The sequence below is a fragment of the Calypte anna genome, chromosome 4B, assembly GCF_003957555.1.
Source record: "Calypte anna isolate BGI_N300 chromosome 4B, bCalAnn1_v1.p, whole genome shotgun sequence".
Taxonomy (NCBI): Eukaryota; Metazoa; Chordata; class Aves; order Apodiformes; family Trochilidae; genus Calypte; species Calypte anna.
Window position 1 is genome coordinate 21,607,627 of NC_044249.1, and position 18,627 is coordinate 21,626,253.

General features: G+C 44.2%; 1 protein-coding gene across 1 annotated transcript in view; it reads left to right on the top strand.

The window, feature by feature from the left end:
- ATRN (attractin) overlaps window positions 1–16,259 on the top strand; it is a 152,979-nt gene extending 136,720 nt beyond the window's left edge. Inside the window, exons 29-30 of the mRNA XM_030450914.1 lie at window positions 10,100–10,214; window positions 11,389–16,259. Coding sequence (XP_030306774.1) covers window positions 10,100–10,214; window positions 11,389–11,513 — 240 coding nt within the window. The 3' untranslated portion in view covers window positions 11,514–16,259. The remainder of the gene's footprint in view (window positions 1–10,099; window positions 10,215–11,388) is intronic.
- The last annotated feature ends 2,368 nt before the right edge of the window (window positions 16,260–18,627 follow it).

Sequence of the window (18,627 nt, forward strand, 5' to 3'; positions counted from 1 at the left end):
CATCCTAAGATCTCATCTCAGTCTTCCTTTCTCAGCTCATCACTCCATACCCTTGTCAAAAGTTCCTCTCCATCTTTCTTGAGATCCAATCATGACTTTTCTCTGCAGTCAGGGATTATTGTCCCTGATTTGCAGAGCTGTACCTTGGAGCATAATAAAAATAGAGGAAAATATGCAAAGGCACTCAGTCATTTGGGGTAATCGTGGGGCAAGGCACTTAAACTGACCTCTCTCTGGAACCTCTCCTTGGAAGCTCTGAGTAGTTCTGCTTCCCACTGGCTTTTATTTTACTCCAGGTCATTCAGTTTTTCTGAAGTTTTGTAATTTCTGTACTTGTGTGAGGAGAATGGTAGGCACTGGAAGGCATTAGCTGCTAAGAGCTCACCAAGATTTGGAAATCTCTGCTTGTTAGCTGAGGTTGTCACTCACCAAATTAAAATAAGCCTTTTCCTCATTGCTTCATCCAAGACTCTGTGGGATTTGTGTGGATGTGGAGGTGGATTTGTGAGGCTGTAGCCTGACTGATGACATTTTGGGGTTGGAGTCTGTCTGTCTGAGAGCATTTCCCTTCCCTTCTTTCCATTTGCTGGAAATAACAGAGCTGAGCACACCTCTCCTGCAGGATCAGCCCAGCACAAAACTGTCCCAAACTTTTTGCTCTGAGAAGTTTGACTCCCCTCAAAAAGTCAAGAGGAGACAGTCAAGACTCCTCTGTGAGTCTCTTCTGTTCTGACAAGTGGTTTAGTTCTCCTCTTGTTCAGCTGGCAGTGCTTCTACCTTTTCCACTGGAGCTTTGTTCAGGTTCTCCTCTCTGCTTTTCCCTTTCTTCTCAGTGTCTTCTGTGATTTCAGGGATGTTGAACTCTTCTCTTTTCAAGTGCTTCCACAGACAGGATTTCATCTTTCTCTCACTTGCAGCTGAGCCTCCTTGTTTCCCATCTATGCTGTCATCTTATCTCACTTGTCTGACCTCCTTGGGTTACTCAGGAATGGATGGAGAAACCAGTTTTAAGCATAAGTAAAGTCTTTGGACAGATGTCCCTTTTCAGACCCCCAAATTGTTACCAACTGCTTGTTGCCCTCTGTGCTGACAGCTCATCCAAATGTTTCTTAATCCACTTGAAGCATAAAAGAAATCATCTGATTCAGGGAAATTGAGCAAACTGTGGACAAAAACCTGAAGGCAAGTGGGGATGGAGGACATGGGGGGGTTGTGCCAGCAGGTGACTTCATCTGCTGGGTGATCAGGGTGCAGAATGAGGATGGTTTTCTGTGGCAAGGGCACTCATGACATTGTGGGGGGATTTATATAGGTTTTTTAGCATCTTGGAAATTCTGTTTAGGTCATAAAAGTCTGGATAAAAGCCTGGAGTGTTTCAGCAAAGTGGAAGCCATGTGGAGAGGGGGGTTCAGGTTGCTTGTGGGTGGTGAGCAAGTTGGGGAATGATTCTTCTGAGACAGCCTGAGCTGTTGGATGCTGCATATCCATCAATTCAAACAGAAGTGGAAAAGCAGTCTGGATACCTACAGGGCCAGCTTTGGGTTTCCTTCTTATCCCTTTTGCACCTGCATGGGACAAAAGCTGTTAGCAGGAGGCAGCTGCAGGAAGATGGGATGCTTCAATACAGAAAAGGGGAATTTTTCCTTGTGTTTTGTCTTCTTTTTCACTCTTAGCCAAGAAAAAAGTTGGATTGCTGGACTGTAAACCCTTCTCCAGTTCTCTCCACTGTGTCAAAATTTGCCAGCCTCCTTTTTAATGCAAGACTTTAATCCAGGCTTGTGTTATCATAAATGCACTGATGGTTTTCTTTCCCTGTGTGAATCAAAGCCTTTGGTCCCTCACGAGTTTATTTGAGGGTTACAAAGGAGAAGTGGCAAAGGGAACATGTTGTCTGCAAGAGATTAATTTCCTTTTCCATTGTGCATAGCCAGTTGGCAGCCAGTGTCAAGCTAGTTCCATCCTAAGTTAATGTTTTCCAGCTGGACAGTATTAGAACCATGTTTTCAATTAGTATTTTTCCTGGGGTACTTAGAAGTAATAGAAAGTGATTTACCTGCAGGGAAACTATTCATGTTACAGGCTGCAGCTAGGCAACACGGAACTGGCTGCTTTGGTTTGTTTCCCACTCAACAAATACCCAGTGGATCACAAATCCACTGCTAAATTTGCTTAGTTATTACAAAATCCATTGGCTTTTCTCTGCAGCTTTTTGGGTGTTCTGAGGTGCTGCCTGTCAATTTATTTTTTTTTTTTCCCTAAACTTATTTAACATCCCTGGGTGTCTGGGATTCATCCAAGTATCTGAACTGGTATTACTGTAACTCTTGGTCTTGTTATCTAATTTATCTTGAGTTTCACAGTCTGGCAGTGATTTTTTTCTGCTTTCCTGAAAGAGTTTGGAAAGTTTATCAGATTGTAATTTTGTCAAGAGTTGCCAGGTATCTTGAAGCTGGTTAGGCATGAAGTTAACATTTTTGCAGGGTCTTGGGAAAAACACCTACACAGCATGGCAAGGAAACACTTGGCTTGAGCAAAACACCTACAGGATCAACAAGAAAACTGTTGAATTAGCAAAATTTATCCTGAAGTCAGAAAAAATAATTAGCTTGGGAACCTTGAGAGGATTTGAAGAACACTCTTTTAAAAGGGAGCATTTGCCTGGTCCAACAAGCAGCTGTGTTCAGGGATCCAACATGTGAAGCCCATGCTAAGGGCTGGTTATTTTGGCATCTTTGATGTCCACATCTCTGGTTGCTAAAGGGGAGTGGGAGAAGTATTTGGTGAGCAAAATCCTTGTGAAGTTCCTGTAGCACGTTCTGTACCTTCCCCATGCACATCTGATTCTGCTGTGTTAGAGGGCAGAGTAACTTCACTGGAAATCCTGATTCAGACATCAGCTCCCCAGGCTGGCTGATTCTTTAAAAATAGCAAAGAATTGATGGAAAATAGCATCTTACTCTAGTAATTAGTTTGCTGTGTTAGGGAAGAAAGTGCTGTCAAGTGGTTTAAAGACTGCCAGAAGGTCCCATCTGTTCCAGAAGCAGAGAGATGAAGTGCTGGGCTGATTTAGGAGTGGGCAAAGGATACCAGAGATTAAGATTTTCAGTCTCCTTGTACTTGGCATCTGAGCAGTGCCCTGGTGCCTTCCCTTTCACCTGGCAGTGAAGTTGTGACCCTCAGGAATGAGCAGAGAGGAGCCCTGTGCTGGGGAAGCTGCAGGGAGGGATGATTTGAGATGCAGCAGCATCCAGCTCCAACACTTCTACGGAGCCACTTCATTTTCAGCTCTATCTTGGGCTGTCCCATGTGATAAGAACAACCAAAGGCCAAGGAGCTGATTGTTTTTAGAGCTGTCATCCTGTTCTGGTTGTGACTCTTGGTGACTCATGTCCTCCTTGCTTCACATTGACCCATTATTAGTCCATCAGATTTGCTGTTGTCCAGCTCCTGGGACCCCTTCCTGACCCATTCCACTTAAAACAAGGACAAAGTGTCCCAGTTGGCTGTGCCACTGAGCTGGAACAGATTTGAAATCACAGAATCCTGGAATGGCTGAGGTGGGAAGGGAACCTTAGAGCTCATCTCCTCCAATCTCTCGTCCAGAGGTTGCTCCAGGCCCCATCCAACCTGTCCTTGAACACCTCCAGGGATGGGGCAGCCACAGCTTCTCTGGGCAATCTGTTCCAGAGTCTCATTTTTTCCTCATACCCAGTCTAAACCTCTTCTCCTTCAGTTTGAAACCATTTCCCCTTGTCCTATCACTGGACACTGATGAAAAGTCCCTCTCCATCCTTCCTGGAGGTTCCTTCAGGGACTGGGAGGCAGCTCTAAGGTTTCCCTGGAGTCTTCTCTTCTCCAGGCTGAACAATCCCAGCTCCTTCAGCCTCTCCTCCTAGCAGAGGTTCTCCAGCCCCTGGATCATCTTTGTGGCATCCTCTGGACTCATTCCAACAGATCTCTGTCCTTCCCATGGTGGGGACAACAGAACTGGACACAGTTCTTGAGTTGGGGTCTCACAGGTGGATTGCAGAGCTGAGCTGTCACATATAAAATCAATCTTAAATCAAAACATCCAAGCTCTCAGGATGCTTTGGGATGGGACAGAGCAGTTTAGGGGGTTTTTTAAGGCTGGTATAAATAAGCTGAAAGAAAGAATCATTCATTCTCCTCTCAAGGATAAAAGTGGGAAGAAGGGAATGAAATTGAGGGGGATGGGAAACATGAACTGAGGAATCTTAATCTGGTGTGGCAGCTGCTGGAACCAGCTCACACGCAGGCTGGTTTGGTTTCTCCTGACCTGCTCAGCCTTGTTAGCTTGCCTTTGGAAATGCAGTTTAATTTCTAATGCATTATTTCTGGGATTTCTAACATTGGCTGGCTCTGGGAGCTTTTTTTCCCTGGCATTCAAAGCACTTTCAGTGTGTGTGGAGCTGTCTCCCCCTCTTCCACTCTTCAGAGCTGGGACCTGTAGGTGAGTGGATGGCAGGAGCCTCCCCTTGCATCAGCCTGACAAGGGACAGACAACAAAAAGAGACATCCCAGCTTACACTTTAAGTTTCCTGTTAATTCTCCTTATGCTGGCCCACTCTCCAAGCCAGGGAAAAGTGGGTGATCCCCTCTAGATGGAGTTGCCAGTGGTCAGAAGGGAGCTGGGGTGTGTAAAAGGGATCAGCTACAGGAGAATTGCCTGGCTCTGATCCCTTCTGCCACAGCAACAACAAGAACAACTGATTAAACCTTCACCTAATTATTTTTTTCCAGTTAATTAGTGCCAAGTGTCTTGTTTTGAATTCTGTTGCAAAATTAAGGGGCTTGGGTGCTGGGGGAAGAGAAACTTTTGTCACTTCCAAAGTATAATGTGGAATATAAGTGCTTGGAAGGGAGTTATGATGAGATCAGCAGAGGCATCTGTTAAGGCTGCCTTGTGTTTAGGGTAGATTTGGCTGATAATTGTGATTTAACTAGTTTTAGATTTGAAAGTGTATTTATCAGCAGGATTTACCCTGATTTTAGCTGATAAAGAGGAATTTGCTGAAGGGGAGGAAGGAGCGTGAAGCTTCCCCCAGGAGAAGGTTTTTCTGAGCTCTTTTTTGTCTCCTCTAGTGCAAACCAGTGTCTCATGTGATTAAGGTATTAATAACATCAGCAGCTTCTCAAAAACATTCTCAGGGTCCTGTTTGCTTTCCTTTATGCCAAGAAGTTGTTTCGTGTGTCTTGTGTTTGCAGCCTTCATCCAATTCTCTTATTTCTTTGGAATTTTGTATGTGTGAAAACCATCCAAGTGGTTGAACAGAACCAGAAAAATCCTGCCTCTTCACCCAGATAAAATCAAAATAAATATCCACAGTTGGCCATATATATATATATTGCCTGGAGTTGATACCCATGGTCTCACCCATCCCATCTTCTCCCTGGGGCATCAGGAGGGAATAGAAAACCAAGGCTGAGCATCAGCTGAGGTTGGCAGCAGGGCTTGCAGCTGTCACAGGAGATTCTGTCATTTCAGGGTGACTGCTTTTGGGATGCAAACTTGCCCAGCCAAATCCTCTCCTTCACTGGGAGAAGTTTGTGTTTTGGCTGGACTGACAATGGGCACTTGAAACCAGAAAGCAGTTGTTAAGTGCAGTGGGAGCAAACTGGGTGCTCCACCAAGCTGGGGGGTGTGTGTGTGCTCCCATTTCTGGGGAATTCAGGGTGCTCAGAGCTGTGGTTGCAGTTCCAGAGGGTTAGCATTCATCTCAGGGCTTCAGAGGGGTTTTTATTTAATTCTTCACATGCAGGAACCCAGTGGTGGGGCTGAGTTGTGAGCAATTCATTCCCCAGCCCCTGTGTCACTTCCAAGGGAGATAAGTGGGACAAGGTAAATGTACATTTTTAATCTATACTCATTTAATGCAAATTACTGCTGGAAGTTCATTCATCTTATCTTGGAGGACATACAGAATACCCCAAGAATATTATTTTTTAAAACTTAATGTTCCATTTTTTATAGAAAACAGCTTGTAACTTATTTTACAAATGTTCAGTCAGCTTTTAATGGCACAATTTAAAAACTTGCAAATGGATTTTGACCCTTTTTGTACTGAGTGAAATCATCTGAAGAAGTGGAATAAAAGTTGAGCTGTTTCAGTAATGTTCCTCTTCCCCACCGTAGGATTTTTTTGCTTTATTTTAATTTCCTTCCTGAAAATTGAAAACCCTGGAAGAGTTATTTGATCAAACCATAGAACTACGTTTTCTTGTTAAGGGGGAAAAAAAAAAAATCTACAATATTAATTTTTCATATAAGTTTTGAAAGGCAGAATGCTGGCTGAAGTGAAATAAAATTGCTGTGTTCTTTAAATGACACAGAGTATTTATTGTTCTAGCAGTTAGGTTGATGTGACACATTATTAACCTTTAGAATTCGTGGAATATAAGCAGCGTAAATAGAAATAATGAGATGACATAAAAAAGGAAATGTTTAGGTTGAACATCACACCCTGCAACTTGATTATGGAAAGCACTTGGCTGTGAAATTGTCTCCCAAGGGAGCTGGTGGTGCTCCCCACACCTGGGTCTCCTAAAAAAAAAAACAAACAAAAAAATAGATAAAATCTTGGGAAATGCTCTGGTTGGTTAGAAAATCCTGCTGGAGAAGACAGAATTAGGTGACCAAATAGGTCTCTTACTGCTTTTAACTTCTGTAATTATTTAAACATTAAGTACATATCAAAACTCAGACACAACTTGCTTGCCTTTATATTGCTGGGTTTGGGAGTGAAGTCATCTATGGAAAAATAGTTGAGATCAGGTATCATTGCCTCCTGGAACAATGGGGCTGTGGCACTGCTTGGTAAAATACCTCTGACTTTATCTTTTCATCAAAAAAAAAAAAAGTTTTGCTGCTGTTTCCAAGCACAGCCTGACCCAGAATGTGGGGTAGAGCTTCCTGTGCCCCTTCCTCACCCTGCAGCTTGCCCAGTGAAGCCTGTTTAGCTCTGACCACCACCCTGAGATGTCTTTTACTGAGGTTTGGGGTTTTTTTTGGATATTGGTTGATACTTGCACAATGTTGATTTATTGGGTTTGGGTTTTTTTCCTGCCTTCCCCATTGCCAGCAGCTTTGCTGATGTGGGTGAGCAGTCAAAGGCCATCACAGAGATGTTCACCAGGGTAGGTTTAGACTGGACAGCAGGAAAAAAAGTTTTCCAGTGGTCAGAAACTGGGATAGGATGCTCAGGGAGGTGGTTGAGTCACCATCCCTGGATGTGTTTATCGATGTAGTGCTGGGGGATGTGGTTTAGGGGAGAATTTTGTAGAGCAGGGATGATGGTTGGACCCAATGATCCTCAGGGTCTTTTCCAACCTGAAAGATTCTATTCTAAGCTGTCAGTCCAGCTCCCTCACAGTGTTTCTTTGAGGACAAGCAGTAGCTTTAGGGAAGGGTTCCTGATGGACAGAACATCCTAGTTGCAACTTGACCTCCATCCTGGTTGCATCCAGAAGGCAGAGATTCTTTTGGCTGTGCTTTCCTTGCTGCTGCTCTGCCTGTTGCTGAGTTCAAGCATCTTTTGCCATGGGCTGTTGTCTGGTGGGCTGTTGGGTGGCACTTGGGCTCCATCACCATCACCAATAGTGAGGTCTTTATCCCATTAATTCTGTTTTTCATCCACCTGTCCAGCAGCTGGGCTCCTCTGTTCCCTACCCCTGATGTGGAATTCTGCTGCTTGGGCACCACACAGAGCAGGCATCGTGTGCCAAACGTCTGAGGGATGCACCTGATTTGCATAGATTTGAATAATGTCTACTTTATTGTGCCATTAAGCCGTCGATAAAAAGGAATTGCTTCTATAATTCAACCAGGGGTTTATCAAAACACTCCAAAATGCAAGTCTCTGGCAGAGGCTGGGTTTAACCATCTGATGAAAGGTGTTACAAAGCTTAAAGATCTGTGGGTTTATGGTTTCCTTGTTTTTATTAAGTGGGCCATTAAAAGGCACCTGGCAGACTGGAGCAGGAGCACTTAGAAGGACCTGATCCCTGGCTCCCAAATCCACTCCAAAACCTCTTGCAGAAAAGCAGCTTGGGCTTGTTCAGCCTGGAAAAGAGAAAGGGGAGACCTCTCTGTGGCCTTTCAGTACTTCAGGGGAGCCTGTGAGAAAGCTGGGGACAGACTTTTTAGCAGATCCTGTAGGGATAAGACAAGGGGGGATGGTTTAAACTAAAAGAGGAGAGATTCAAAAGCAGGTGCTTGGACTGGTGCTGTCAAAAATAAATTCCCAGCACCCAATCCCTGCTGCTGGGTTTTGCTGGGCTGAGCTACAGCTTGCCATTGGGTTTGGATGGAGCATTTCTTTCTCTCTTTTTGATTTAATCTGGAGGTTGGCTGCAGCCAGGTGATCTGGTGCCCATTGTATTCCTTCCAAATTAGCTTTGCAACCACCTGATGTATCATTAGAGAAAGAAAACTTCCTTGCTTTGCACCCTTAAAAGAGACAAAATTCCCTGTCTGGTGAAATAGTCAGCTCAGCTTTTCTGAGCAGGGGAAGGGGAGGAAGGAGGCTCAGAGGCATTTTCTCTGCCCCCAGCTCTCCCTGATGGATGAAGAAATCCACTGTAGCATGAGGGTCTGATTCACCCCTGTGAAATAACACCAAATTTTTGGTGTCAGCATGGCCAGGGTCTGGTGTCACTCAGCAGGGGACAGAGCTGCTTGGTCAGGGCTCTTTCAGCACCGGTGACACCTGTGGCAGGAGCTCCTCATGGTTCAGAATGGGATCAGGAGAGCAGAAAGGAGGAATATGGATGACCTTGAGGAAAAAATAAAATGAAAAATCCAACAGGAAGGGAAAGGTCGTGCCCACAGGGACTCATAATGAGAGTTTCTGCTGCACACTCATTAGTTGGAAAGGGCAGAGGAGGAGAAAGGGTGCTGCTCGGGGCTGAGATGATGAATTACCCTCCATGTCCCTTCAGCTCTGGGACTGAGAGCTCTATAATGAACTTTTCCCCTTCCTTAGCCTTTTGCCCTGTGCAGGAGAGTCAAGGTGGGTTTGATACCATTAAAAAAAAAATACCTCTCAGGTCAACCATGGTCCACAGCAGCAGATGAGGTGCAGGGAGGGACTCTTGGGAGAGCTGCAGATGAGCCAACCAAAGGCTGAGATGTCCAGTAAGGTAAAGCCCAGGGAGAGGGTTAAGGCTGGATGAATCAGGTGGGGAAAAAATGAGGTTGGAAAGAAGTTTCTGATGGTAGAGCAGTGGAATCACCAGTGGAATACGTGAGGTCCTTGGCTCTCTCCAAGATCACAACCAGACCTGGTGCTGGGGACTCCAGGGACTGTAGTTCTGCAGTTGCCTTCCCCATGCTTCCCCCATCACTTCTGGTAATTGAGTTGCCCTGGGGATGCAGCACCAGGGGATGCTTGGTTGCCTTGTGGGAAAAACATTATTTTGAGTTTGATCCCTTTATTGGGGGTGGGGAGAAGATGAAGAAATCTGCAGCCATAAAGCAGGCAGCTTTCGTCCTTGCAGCCTGGAGAACAGGAATTTATCTGCCTGGTGCAGACTAACAAAGTGTTGTGCAATCATTACAGTAAACATGAAGGATGAAAACAGTTTTAGGTTTCATTTTGCTTGCTGTCATTTTTTTTCCTTTCCTTTTTTTTTTTTTTTATTGAGCAGCAGTAATTCAGTACCATTGTTTGACTCCTGTTTGCTTTGTACGGGCCCTGACGTTGTATTGAGTTCCTGCTCAGCATTTCAGTACAGTCATACAATTTTCTGCCTAATGGAAAAAGCAATAATTATTCCATTAATACCAGGCTAGAATTTGTCCATGCTAAACAAGAAATCAGAAAGCACTGAGCAGAGCAGGGAAAAGAATGCTTCTCAGTGTTTCTCAGCTCTTTCTTTTTTTTCTTGGTGGAAAACAAGAAGCGGCACTTTCTTGTTCTCCCAGGCACAGACTTCCATCCTCATCAGACTGTTGTGCCATCCCATAATAATGCTGAGGGGGGTGTAAAATCAGGGCCCAGCACAGGTAAGTCCTGAAGAAGAGGGGAGGGTGCCACACACTGTCTGACATTGGTTATTCTCTGCTTTGCCCTCCCTGCAGACCGTACCGAAGCCGATCGCGCTGGAGCCCTGCTTTGGGAACAAAGCTGCTGTTCTCTCCGTGTTCGTGAGGTTGCCACGAGGGCTGGGGGGGATACCACCACCAGGACAGTCAGGTGAGGACCAGCCTTGGCTCTGCTGGCTTGGTGTTCCCTCTCTGCACCTTCCCCAACTTTACAGAGTCCCCCTATAGCTCCAGACTCCATCCTGCACTCATTGAGGGATCATTACACCCATCCCCAGGTTGGATGGGGCTTGGAGCACCCTGGGCTGGTGGGAGGTTCCCTGCCCATGGTAGGAGAGTTGGATTTTGGTGATCTTGAAGGTCCCTTCCAACCCAAACCATTCTGTGATCCTATGACTGCTGTACCCACGCAGCTGCTGAGGATGAGCTCGGGTTATTTTAAGCTCTACAAGCCTCCTGCCTGAGGTTTCTCTTTGATTTCTTGGGTCAGTTGATGGATGAATATTTAATATCTGGATTACGCTTGAACTTTTGGCTGGGGAAAAGGAGGCTCTGGCACAGATGGCTTTGCAGTAGTTACTTATGAAGTAACTTGCCTCTCTGCCTGTTCCCTCTGCATTCCCAGCTCCTTTTGTAAGGAGATATCAAGTCCTTTCAGAGCATCCGTGCTCTTCTCTTAGCAGCTTTGGGCAGAAAAGTTTTCTCCATCCAGCTTAAAATTCCCTTGTTCCCAGCCCCTTCTCACTGAAACCTGCTTGCAGGGCACAGAGATCTCATCTCCTGGCCAGTTTGGGGTTTAACTGGGGTTCCTCCAGTGCTGAATGAGCCAAGTAAAGCAGAGGATCTTGAAAGAGCTGGGGCTGAGTTGGGATGGTTTGGTTGTGGGATCTATGAGCTCAATCCCAAAAGACCAAGAGTGGGTTTTGGGTGGATCTGGCAGGAAGAGGTTGCAGAGGTGGTGGGTGTCTGCAAAGCTTGGTGAAGCCTCCAGATGCTTTCAGGATTTTTTCCAGCACATCTGCTGGAATCTCCCCCCAGTGTTATGGGTTTCACATCCATTAATACCCACACTTCTTATTCTCAGCTCTTTCTCCTGCAGTGGCTTTCAATCAAACACATATTTAAAAGCTTATTTCAGAGTAGCCACTAGAGTTTTAAGCTCTAAAACCAAAATGCTTCCCTAGTTTGCTTTTTTTAAAGAAGAACTCAAAAAATGATCCCAGTTTTGTGGCTCGGATGGGGTTTTTTTCTCAGCTGAGGGCTGGGGGGAGGATTTCTTTCTGTGACTCTTTTGTTCCTTGGCTTATTTTCTTTTGTGGTCTCAGGTCTTGCAGTGGCCAGTGCACTGGTGGACATTTCACAACAGATGCCAATTGCCTACAAAGAGAAATCGGGTGCAATACGAAATCGGAAACAACAGCCCCCTGCACAGCCAGGAACCTGTATTTGATGCATGGACATCAGAAACTGTTTAGGGTTTTAAAACAAAAGGGGAAAAGGAATACCCAGGAGGAAGAGGAGAAGGCTTTCCAAGTTGTGTCACAAGAGACTGGAAGCGCTCGGGAAAAAAACACGACTTCCTTGAACCCAACTTTTTCTCTCATCTACGTGCTAGTTGGCTTTCTTTGACAACTGCTCCACTTAAGTTTTACTGACACGTGGCTTCAGATTGCTCCTTTGTTTACTTCAAGTTTAAAAGTAAAATAATTTTCTTGCAGGTCCAGTAACATCTGGTTGCCTCCATCCATGGTCAGTGTAAATAGAACAGCAGCCCAATATGAATGACACTCAGGTTTCTACATGGAAAGTGCTTTGTAGTTCATGTGTTTATCAGACTGTACAAAGAGAAAAAAAAAGATGCAGTGTTTACAGGTGTCAGCTCTCAACACATAAACACTACTATTAATCTTGAAAGCATCTCCATCCTTTGTTTTCATTGAATAATCTGTGTTTATTTCCTCGTTCCTTAAGGGGAACTCTCTTCCAGATACAGTCAGCATGATCCACAGCACCAGGAATACAAAAGCTGGGATGGTTTTGCAAGGTGGATGCAATACCTGGAGAAGCTGAGTGTTGGTTTTGAAGGACTAGGTGTTTACACAGTCTTAACCTGCTTGGAGTACACCACACACAAGTGCCTAGACTTGAACAGATCTAGGGAGTGAGGAGACTGCTGCATCTGTTTCTTTTTAACATGGTTATGTTCCTTTTGAGTATATGTATGCACACATAGAGACTCACCCAAGGCAGTCTGTGTTCTTTGTAATATATCACATGCAGTCAGGGAAAAAATGGCATTTTCCTGACCAACAAACCACTCAACCAGGTGGAAATATCCGGAGGGAAAGCAGAGTTTCTGCATCTCATAAGAAAACTCCCGTTTTCACCAGGGCTTTTTAATAGAAAAGGTTTGTTTTCCAGGTCAGATCTATTCTATTTCTGATTTTCTCTGCCCATTTGGCTTCTTTCCCTCCCCTTTTCCTTCTGCCATTCTTCTGAGTGAGAGCTGAGCTGTGCCCAGGGCTCAGAGGCTTTGCTCCTCTGCAGTAAGGTTTGCTCCATCTCCTTACAGGGTGTCAGAAGCAATATTCCAGGTGCCAGATCATTTGAGAATGAAGGAGAAAAAGAACTTCAAATAAAAAAAAAAAAACAAAACAAGCAGAGCAGCCTCGTTTGGCCACAGGTTTGAGTTCTACATGATCAGTTACTGCTGTTTCCCATTGGGCTTGGACTCTCTTAGATGCTGAAGAAGGTGGCTTGTTGGTTGAAGGAAGGGACTTGCAAGCAGCAAGGAGAAGGTTTGGCTTTTGGGGGATGATATCAAACCATCTGAAGTACCTTGACTAGTTGGGATTATGCTTTGGGGTCTGAGATTGGATTTCACCCATCAGTCAACCTCTGCCTGATGGTGTCCAATGGCTTCTGGAGTCTGGAACGTGCCAGGGCCACCTAAAATTGTGGTGTGGGAAGAGGTTATGGGAAGGTACCAAATGAGGGGCCTAATTGCTGCTTAATCACAGTAAATGTGGTTTCATTCAGGTCACTGAGTTCCTGAGGAGGACACTTTGTGATGATGAAATGGAGAAGTAACAAACCAAGGGGAGTGATGGAAAACTCCTGACCAGGTAGCACCAAAATGAAACCCAAGCCAACTGCATCTTTTTTTTTTTTCATTCTTTTCTCTTTTTTTCTTTTTTTTCTTTTTTTTTGTGCACATTTTGGTGATGGATGGCATGTCAGCCACTTGGTTTTCTTGGTGTTTTGTATTTTGAAGAAGCTCTTGGGAGCAGGAGGACATCACACCCTGAATTGCTGCTTATGTCTGGATAGCAGTGGGGGGGGGGACACAGCCTGCTGGGTTAAAAACCAGGAGGATTTATCATTTTGGTTCAATGGGTCACTTAGCAAACACAACAGGACTGCAGGAAAAGCAAATACTGTGGGGGGAAAATGCATTTTTTACATCTATTTATATGTATGTGTGTTGATATGCATTAAAAAAAATGCATTTGTTTTTAATTAGAAACCTAAAATGGAAAAAGAAATTCTGGGAGGGAAAGGGGTGAGCTTTGCCTTTTAGTGTGAAGGGATTCAGGCAATTTAAGGTTTAACTGATGCACCATTTCCCTTGGACAGCTTCATCTCCTGGAAAAATGTTTCCTGTGTGCACAGGGCTAACCTGAGCTACAGAAACCAGGTTGGACCCAAATCCCTCCCCTCTCACCCCATGTGCTGCACATCCTTATGTTCAGAGAGGTCTTCTGGCCTCTGCCAGACTTTTTTTTGGGAGAATTGCCAGCCCAAACTGAGGAAGTGCTGAAGCCTCCTTGTTCAGCTTCAAGTTGTTGATTTGGTTTTTCTGAGCAGAAATTTCTCTTGGAATTAATAGACCTGGAGGGGTGATCAATCTAAATGGGTGAAAAAAATATAAATGTGAGGTTTGGTTTTTATTTTTTGTTTTTTTTTTTCAAGCTTGTCTCATCTCACAAGCTTCTGGTGGAGTCTGCCCAGAAGTGTAGGCACCAAGTTAGGTGTCAGGTGTTGGAAAAATGAGCAAAACTGATCAAAGTTGGAGGTTTAGGAGAACCAAACCAATGTAAATAGAAAAATGGGACTTTCTTTATATAAATACACTGAAACAGCTCCTTTAGGATGTAACTCTCCATACTGATGAGGGAAAAAGAGAACTCTCATACATATCTGCTGCCAACAGTTTCATCCCAGCTTAAAGGTAAAACAGAGACCAAGGTAGGAATGGATGGAGGGGGAAGAAGAATTGCCAGTGGTTTATCACCAGGCCAGTACCAAAAGTGAAAGATTTGTGGGTTTATTTCTTCTGGAGGTGTGTGGGGGGGAAAAACAACTTTATTTCATGGGAGAATCTGTAAATAAATGAAAAATAACAGGGATTTTGCACTTGTACATACCTATCCAGTAGCGTGCAGAACACTGAGAGATTTGAAGTGTACATAAAGCAGAGAAATATTGAATGTATTTTTGATGCATTTTAAAATGATGTATGAGTTTTGTCTTAATATCTTCTTCGTCTGATGATGAGTATTAGATAACTTTCCAGACCTTTAAAGAACCATCAAATTATAGCCGTGATATCTTGCAGTATAAAGCAGGGAGGCAGAACTTGCCTTTTATTTATTCAAATGCATTTCACTTAAATGTTTAAGCGAAGGAAAATACAGCTCTTCCATTTGAAAGTGGTAAAAAAAAACCCCAACACTTGAAGGCAGGTAATAAATGTACTTGAAGTGGTCGTTACTTGGAGGATTAAGTCAGCAGTTTGAGCCTCTACCATTAACGTGGTGCCAGTGATTTCCAGTCTAAATCACTATTTCCCAGTGGTTTAGAACTGGCTGAAATTCAGCACTCCAGGTCTCAGCCCTCAGAATTTTTCTGTTAGCCTCTAAAAAAAAAAAAAATTAATTAAAAATAGGAAATATTGGAGCCTTTTTATTCCAGAAAGCAACCATTGGACCTCCAAATAACACTTTATTTTATTTTTTTTTCTCACCCTTTTCCATTGTTTTTCTTTGTTTGGGGTTTTTTGGTTTGGTTTGGTTTTTGCTCACCCTTTTCCATTCTTTTTTTTTTTATTATTATTTTAGCCCAGGATTTTTTCTGACCTGTAGCATGAGTCCCTGCCATGGAATGGGTCAGGATGTTGCATATGAGAAGATTAATGGGCCCCATTTGCCTCCTTTCCCCTCTCCTTGGGCTAAAACCAATTTATATGGAAAGAGCCAAACTCTGTGCATCTGTAATGCTGTGATTGGTGTAAAGTCCTAGCTCAGAATGTACCAAAAGGGGATGGTGTGGCACCATGACAGGCCCTGGGGTGACTCTGAGGCGTAGTTTGTGTTCTAACCATGGTTCAAAAACATCCTTTTCTCCAGGGTAAAGTTTTACCAAAATACACAGAGATTGGGTTTGCAGTCTGGTTGGGAAATGGCAGCACAGCTTGCTTGGCCCTGAGGATGCTGACAGGAGCTTTGGATGCTGAAAGGACCCAAGAGGCCAAAATAAAACTTCAGGCTCATCCCCTAAGGTGCTAAGAGCCCAGTCCTGCAAAGATGAGGCTGAATCCTCCTTAATCCTTAACCTGCTCCCCACCTTTTGCTTTCCCATGGGACCTCGAGGTGGGGACAGAGCATCTGCTGCTCCTCTGAACCCATCAAACCCTTTTTCCTGCAAACAGGGATTTTTGGGGAGTTTGCCAGGAAGGAAGGAACAGACCCAAGGGGCGACTCCAGCTCATCCAGCCAGCTCCCAGTAAGCTCTGGACACCTTTTTCCACTTTTTATCTTCATTTTGGGAATCCCAGAGGGGAAAGGGAAGGAGGAGGGGGTGGGTTTTTGGAGCCTTCTTCAATAGGAGCTGCTCCTGGAAGATGGTGATGGAGCAAAGGGAAGGGAGGGGAAGATGCTGCTTGGATTTGGCCACAATGTTGGCAGTTTTAGTTCAATTCACACTTTCTGGTCAGAGCTAGATGAGTTTCCCATGCTAGGAATAGGGCAGCAATGTATATACACTGAGGTTTTCTCTTTCTGCTTCTCCATGGGTGCAGGTTTTGTGCAGCTGATCCCTTAGTTCTAACACTACACACCTTTTTCTGCATCTTCCAGGTACTACAGTTCTTTAGTTTTTCATTGACTTCCACAAATCTCACCAGGAGAAAAAAAAATTTAAAAAAAAAGGAAAAAAAAAAATAAACTGTGGAGGAGTGTAACATGTCAGTCCATTGCTGGTATTATTTTTAAAAGCAAAATGAAAAGAAAATCAGAGTTTTAGATTACTCCAAAATTCGTGCACAATAAATGTTCCTGAAGATCCTTGACTGAATTGTATTCTGGGTTTATTATTATTTTTTTTTCTTCTTTCTGTTGTTATTTCTGCTCCTTACCTGTATTCAGACTCCAGCTTCGTTTGTGAATATGTATAATTTAGCATTTATTGCATTCATATGTAAATACAGGCAGGTATTGTAAAGTATTTCATCGCTGGGGGTTGTGGGTGTTATACATACACACATTTAGGACTGCAGTTTTTTGGTATAATTTTTTGTATTGTAAAATAACAGCTAATTTAAAGCAGGAAGGAGGAACTTACTGGGAGGTCTGTGCGTTTTAAATACAAATGTGAAGTACATGTATATAAATAAAAGTAAATAATGCAAATCTTTCCTCTGAAATAAAAAGTAGATGATCTGGTTAACGTTTTTCCCTCCTTGCTTTTTTCTTCTAAGTGTTTTTTTTTTTTTCCTTTTTTTTTTCTTTTTTTTTTTTTTTCCTTTTCTTTTTTTTCTCCTCTCCCTTTCTTAAAACAGGAGGAAGAAATCACCTGGGATCTTTTAGACACCTGCCTGGGGTGAGGGTGAGTCCTGCTGTGGTGGTGGTGATGGATCTCAAGGTATTTTTTTCTACCTTAATAGCTTGGGTTCACCCCATCCCAGGGACCAAATCTGGGAGGAAGCAAACCACCAGATATGCTCCACTGAACACCAGGGATGGCAGCTTTAAGCTCATCCCTTCCCAATTCCCACCTCCTACAGCCCAGGTTGCTCCAAGCCCCATCCAACCTGGGCTTCAGAATTCCAGGGATGGGGCAGCCACAGCTTCTGGGGGCACCCTGGGGCTCAGCACCCTCAAAGAGTTTCTTCCTAAAATCTCAACCCAATCTCCCCTCTGTCAATTTAAATCCATTTCCCTCATCCCAGCCCTCCATTCCCTTATCCAAAGCCCTTTCCCATCTTCCCTGGAGCCCTTCAGGTGCTCTCCCTGGAGCTTTCTCCAACCCCAACTCTCTCAGCCTGGCTCCAGAGCTGCTCCAGCCCTCAGATCATCTTTGTTGCCTAAAATCTTCCTCAAATCCCTCCCAAATCTTTGCATCCCTCACCCCACATGCAGCACAAGCACCCCCAGGGCTCCAGCTCCCTTTCCTGGGGGGCTCTGATATCTCCTCATCCCAGCAGAGTTGTTTTTTCCCCAGCTCCCTCTCCTCCCTGCTCAGCAGCAGATCCAAGCTGTCTTTCCAACTAAATACAAGGCATCTGACCCCATCCCACTACTTTACCACCATCCCACCTAAAAAAAACCCACATCCACTCCCTCCCTTATTTTCTTCCAGCTGCCCTTATGGCACAGGAGCAGTTCCCAGCCATGGCAATCAACAAGGACAGGGACAAAAGGGTGAGGAAAATGCACGTGTGCTTTATTCATGGATATGTTTGGATATTGAGATGTACAGAAGAGAGAAGCACAGGTCCAGCAGGAGAGGCAAAACTCCAAACAAACCCCCCCAGAGTGCAGACACACAGGGCTTGAGCATCCCCCTCCTCCTCCTCCTCCTCCCTGTGGGGTTATTGCTCCACCCTGCCCACCAACCACTGGATCTTGGTATCTCCACAATATTCCACAGGCTTCCAGGTCTGCCAAACCCCTGGGAATGCAGCTGAGCAGCCAAAAAAAAATAGGGTTTGTTGGATGTAGAAGTTTTTCTGGGTTTTTTCCCTTTTTTTTCTTTTTTTTTTTTTTTCTTTTTTTTTCTTGATTCTTTTTTGTGCTTATGAAAGCCCCCAGGGATGGAGGGATTCCTAAAACAAAATAATAATTGTCTCCCTTTCTCTCCCTTGGTCCTTCACTTTTCCAAGCAGCTTCTGTGGCTTTGGTGGTTTATCAAGAGGCTTAAAAAATAAAAATAAAGTAGATTCTGTTGTTCACGGAAATCAACAGAGGTGAAACTGCATCTGAAAAACATTCCTGACTTTTCATAAGGGTTTAAAAAAAAAAATTAACCTGTGTTTGGGAGAGGAACTGGAATGGAATTGGGGTCCAAAGGACTGCTCAAAACCCAGCCCTAGCCTTGCAGAGTTGGATGGGTGACCAAGGCTTGGAGGGAGGATTGGCATTAAATATTGGCAAAAAAGGGTGAAATGAACAGGAAAAAGTCAGGTAGGTTTGGGGATGGGGTTTTTTTGTTGTTTTTCTTTTTTTTTTTCCCCTTAAAATTCTGCTCCAGGTGTCTGCCCATCCCACCCCTCTGCTTCTTCCCTG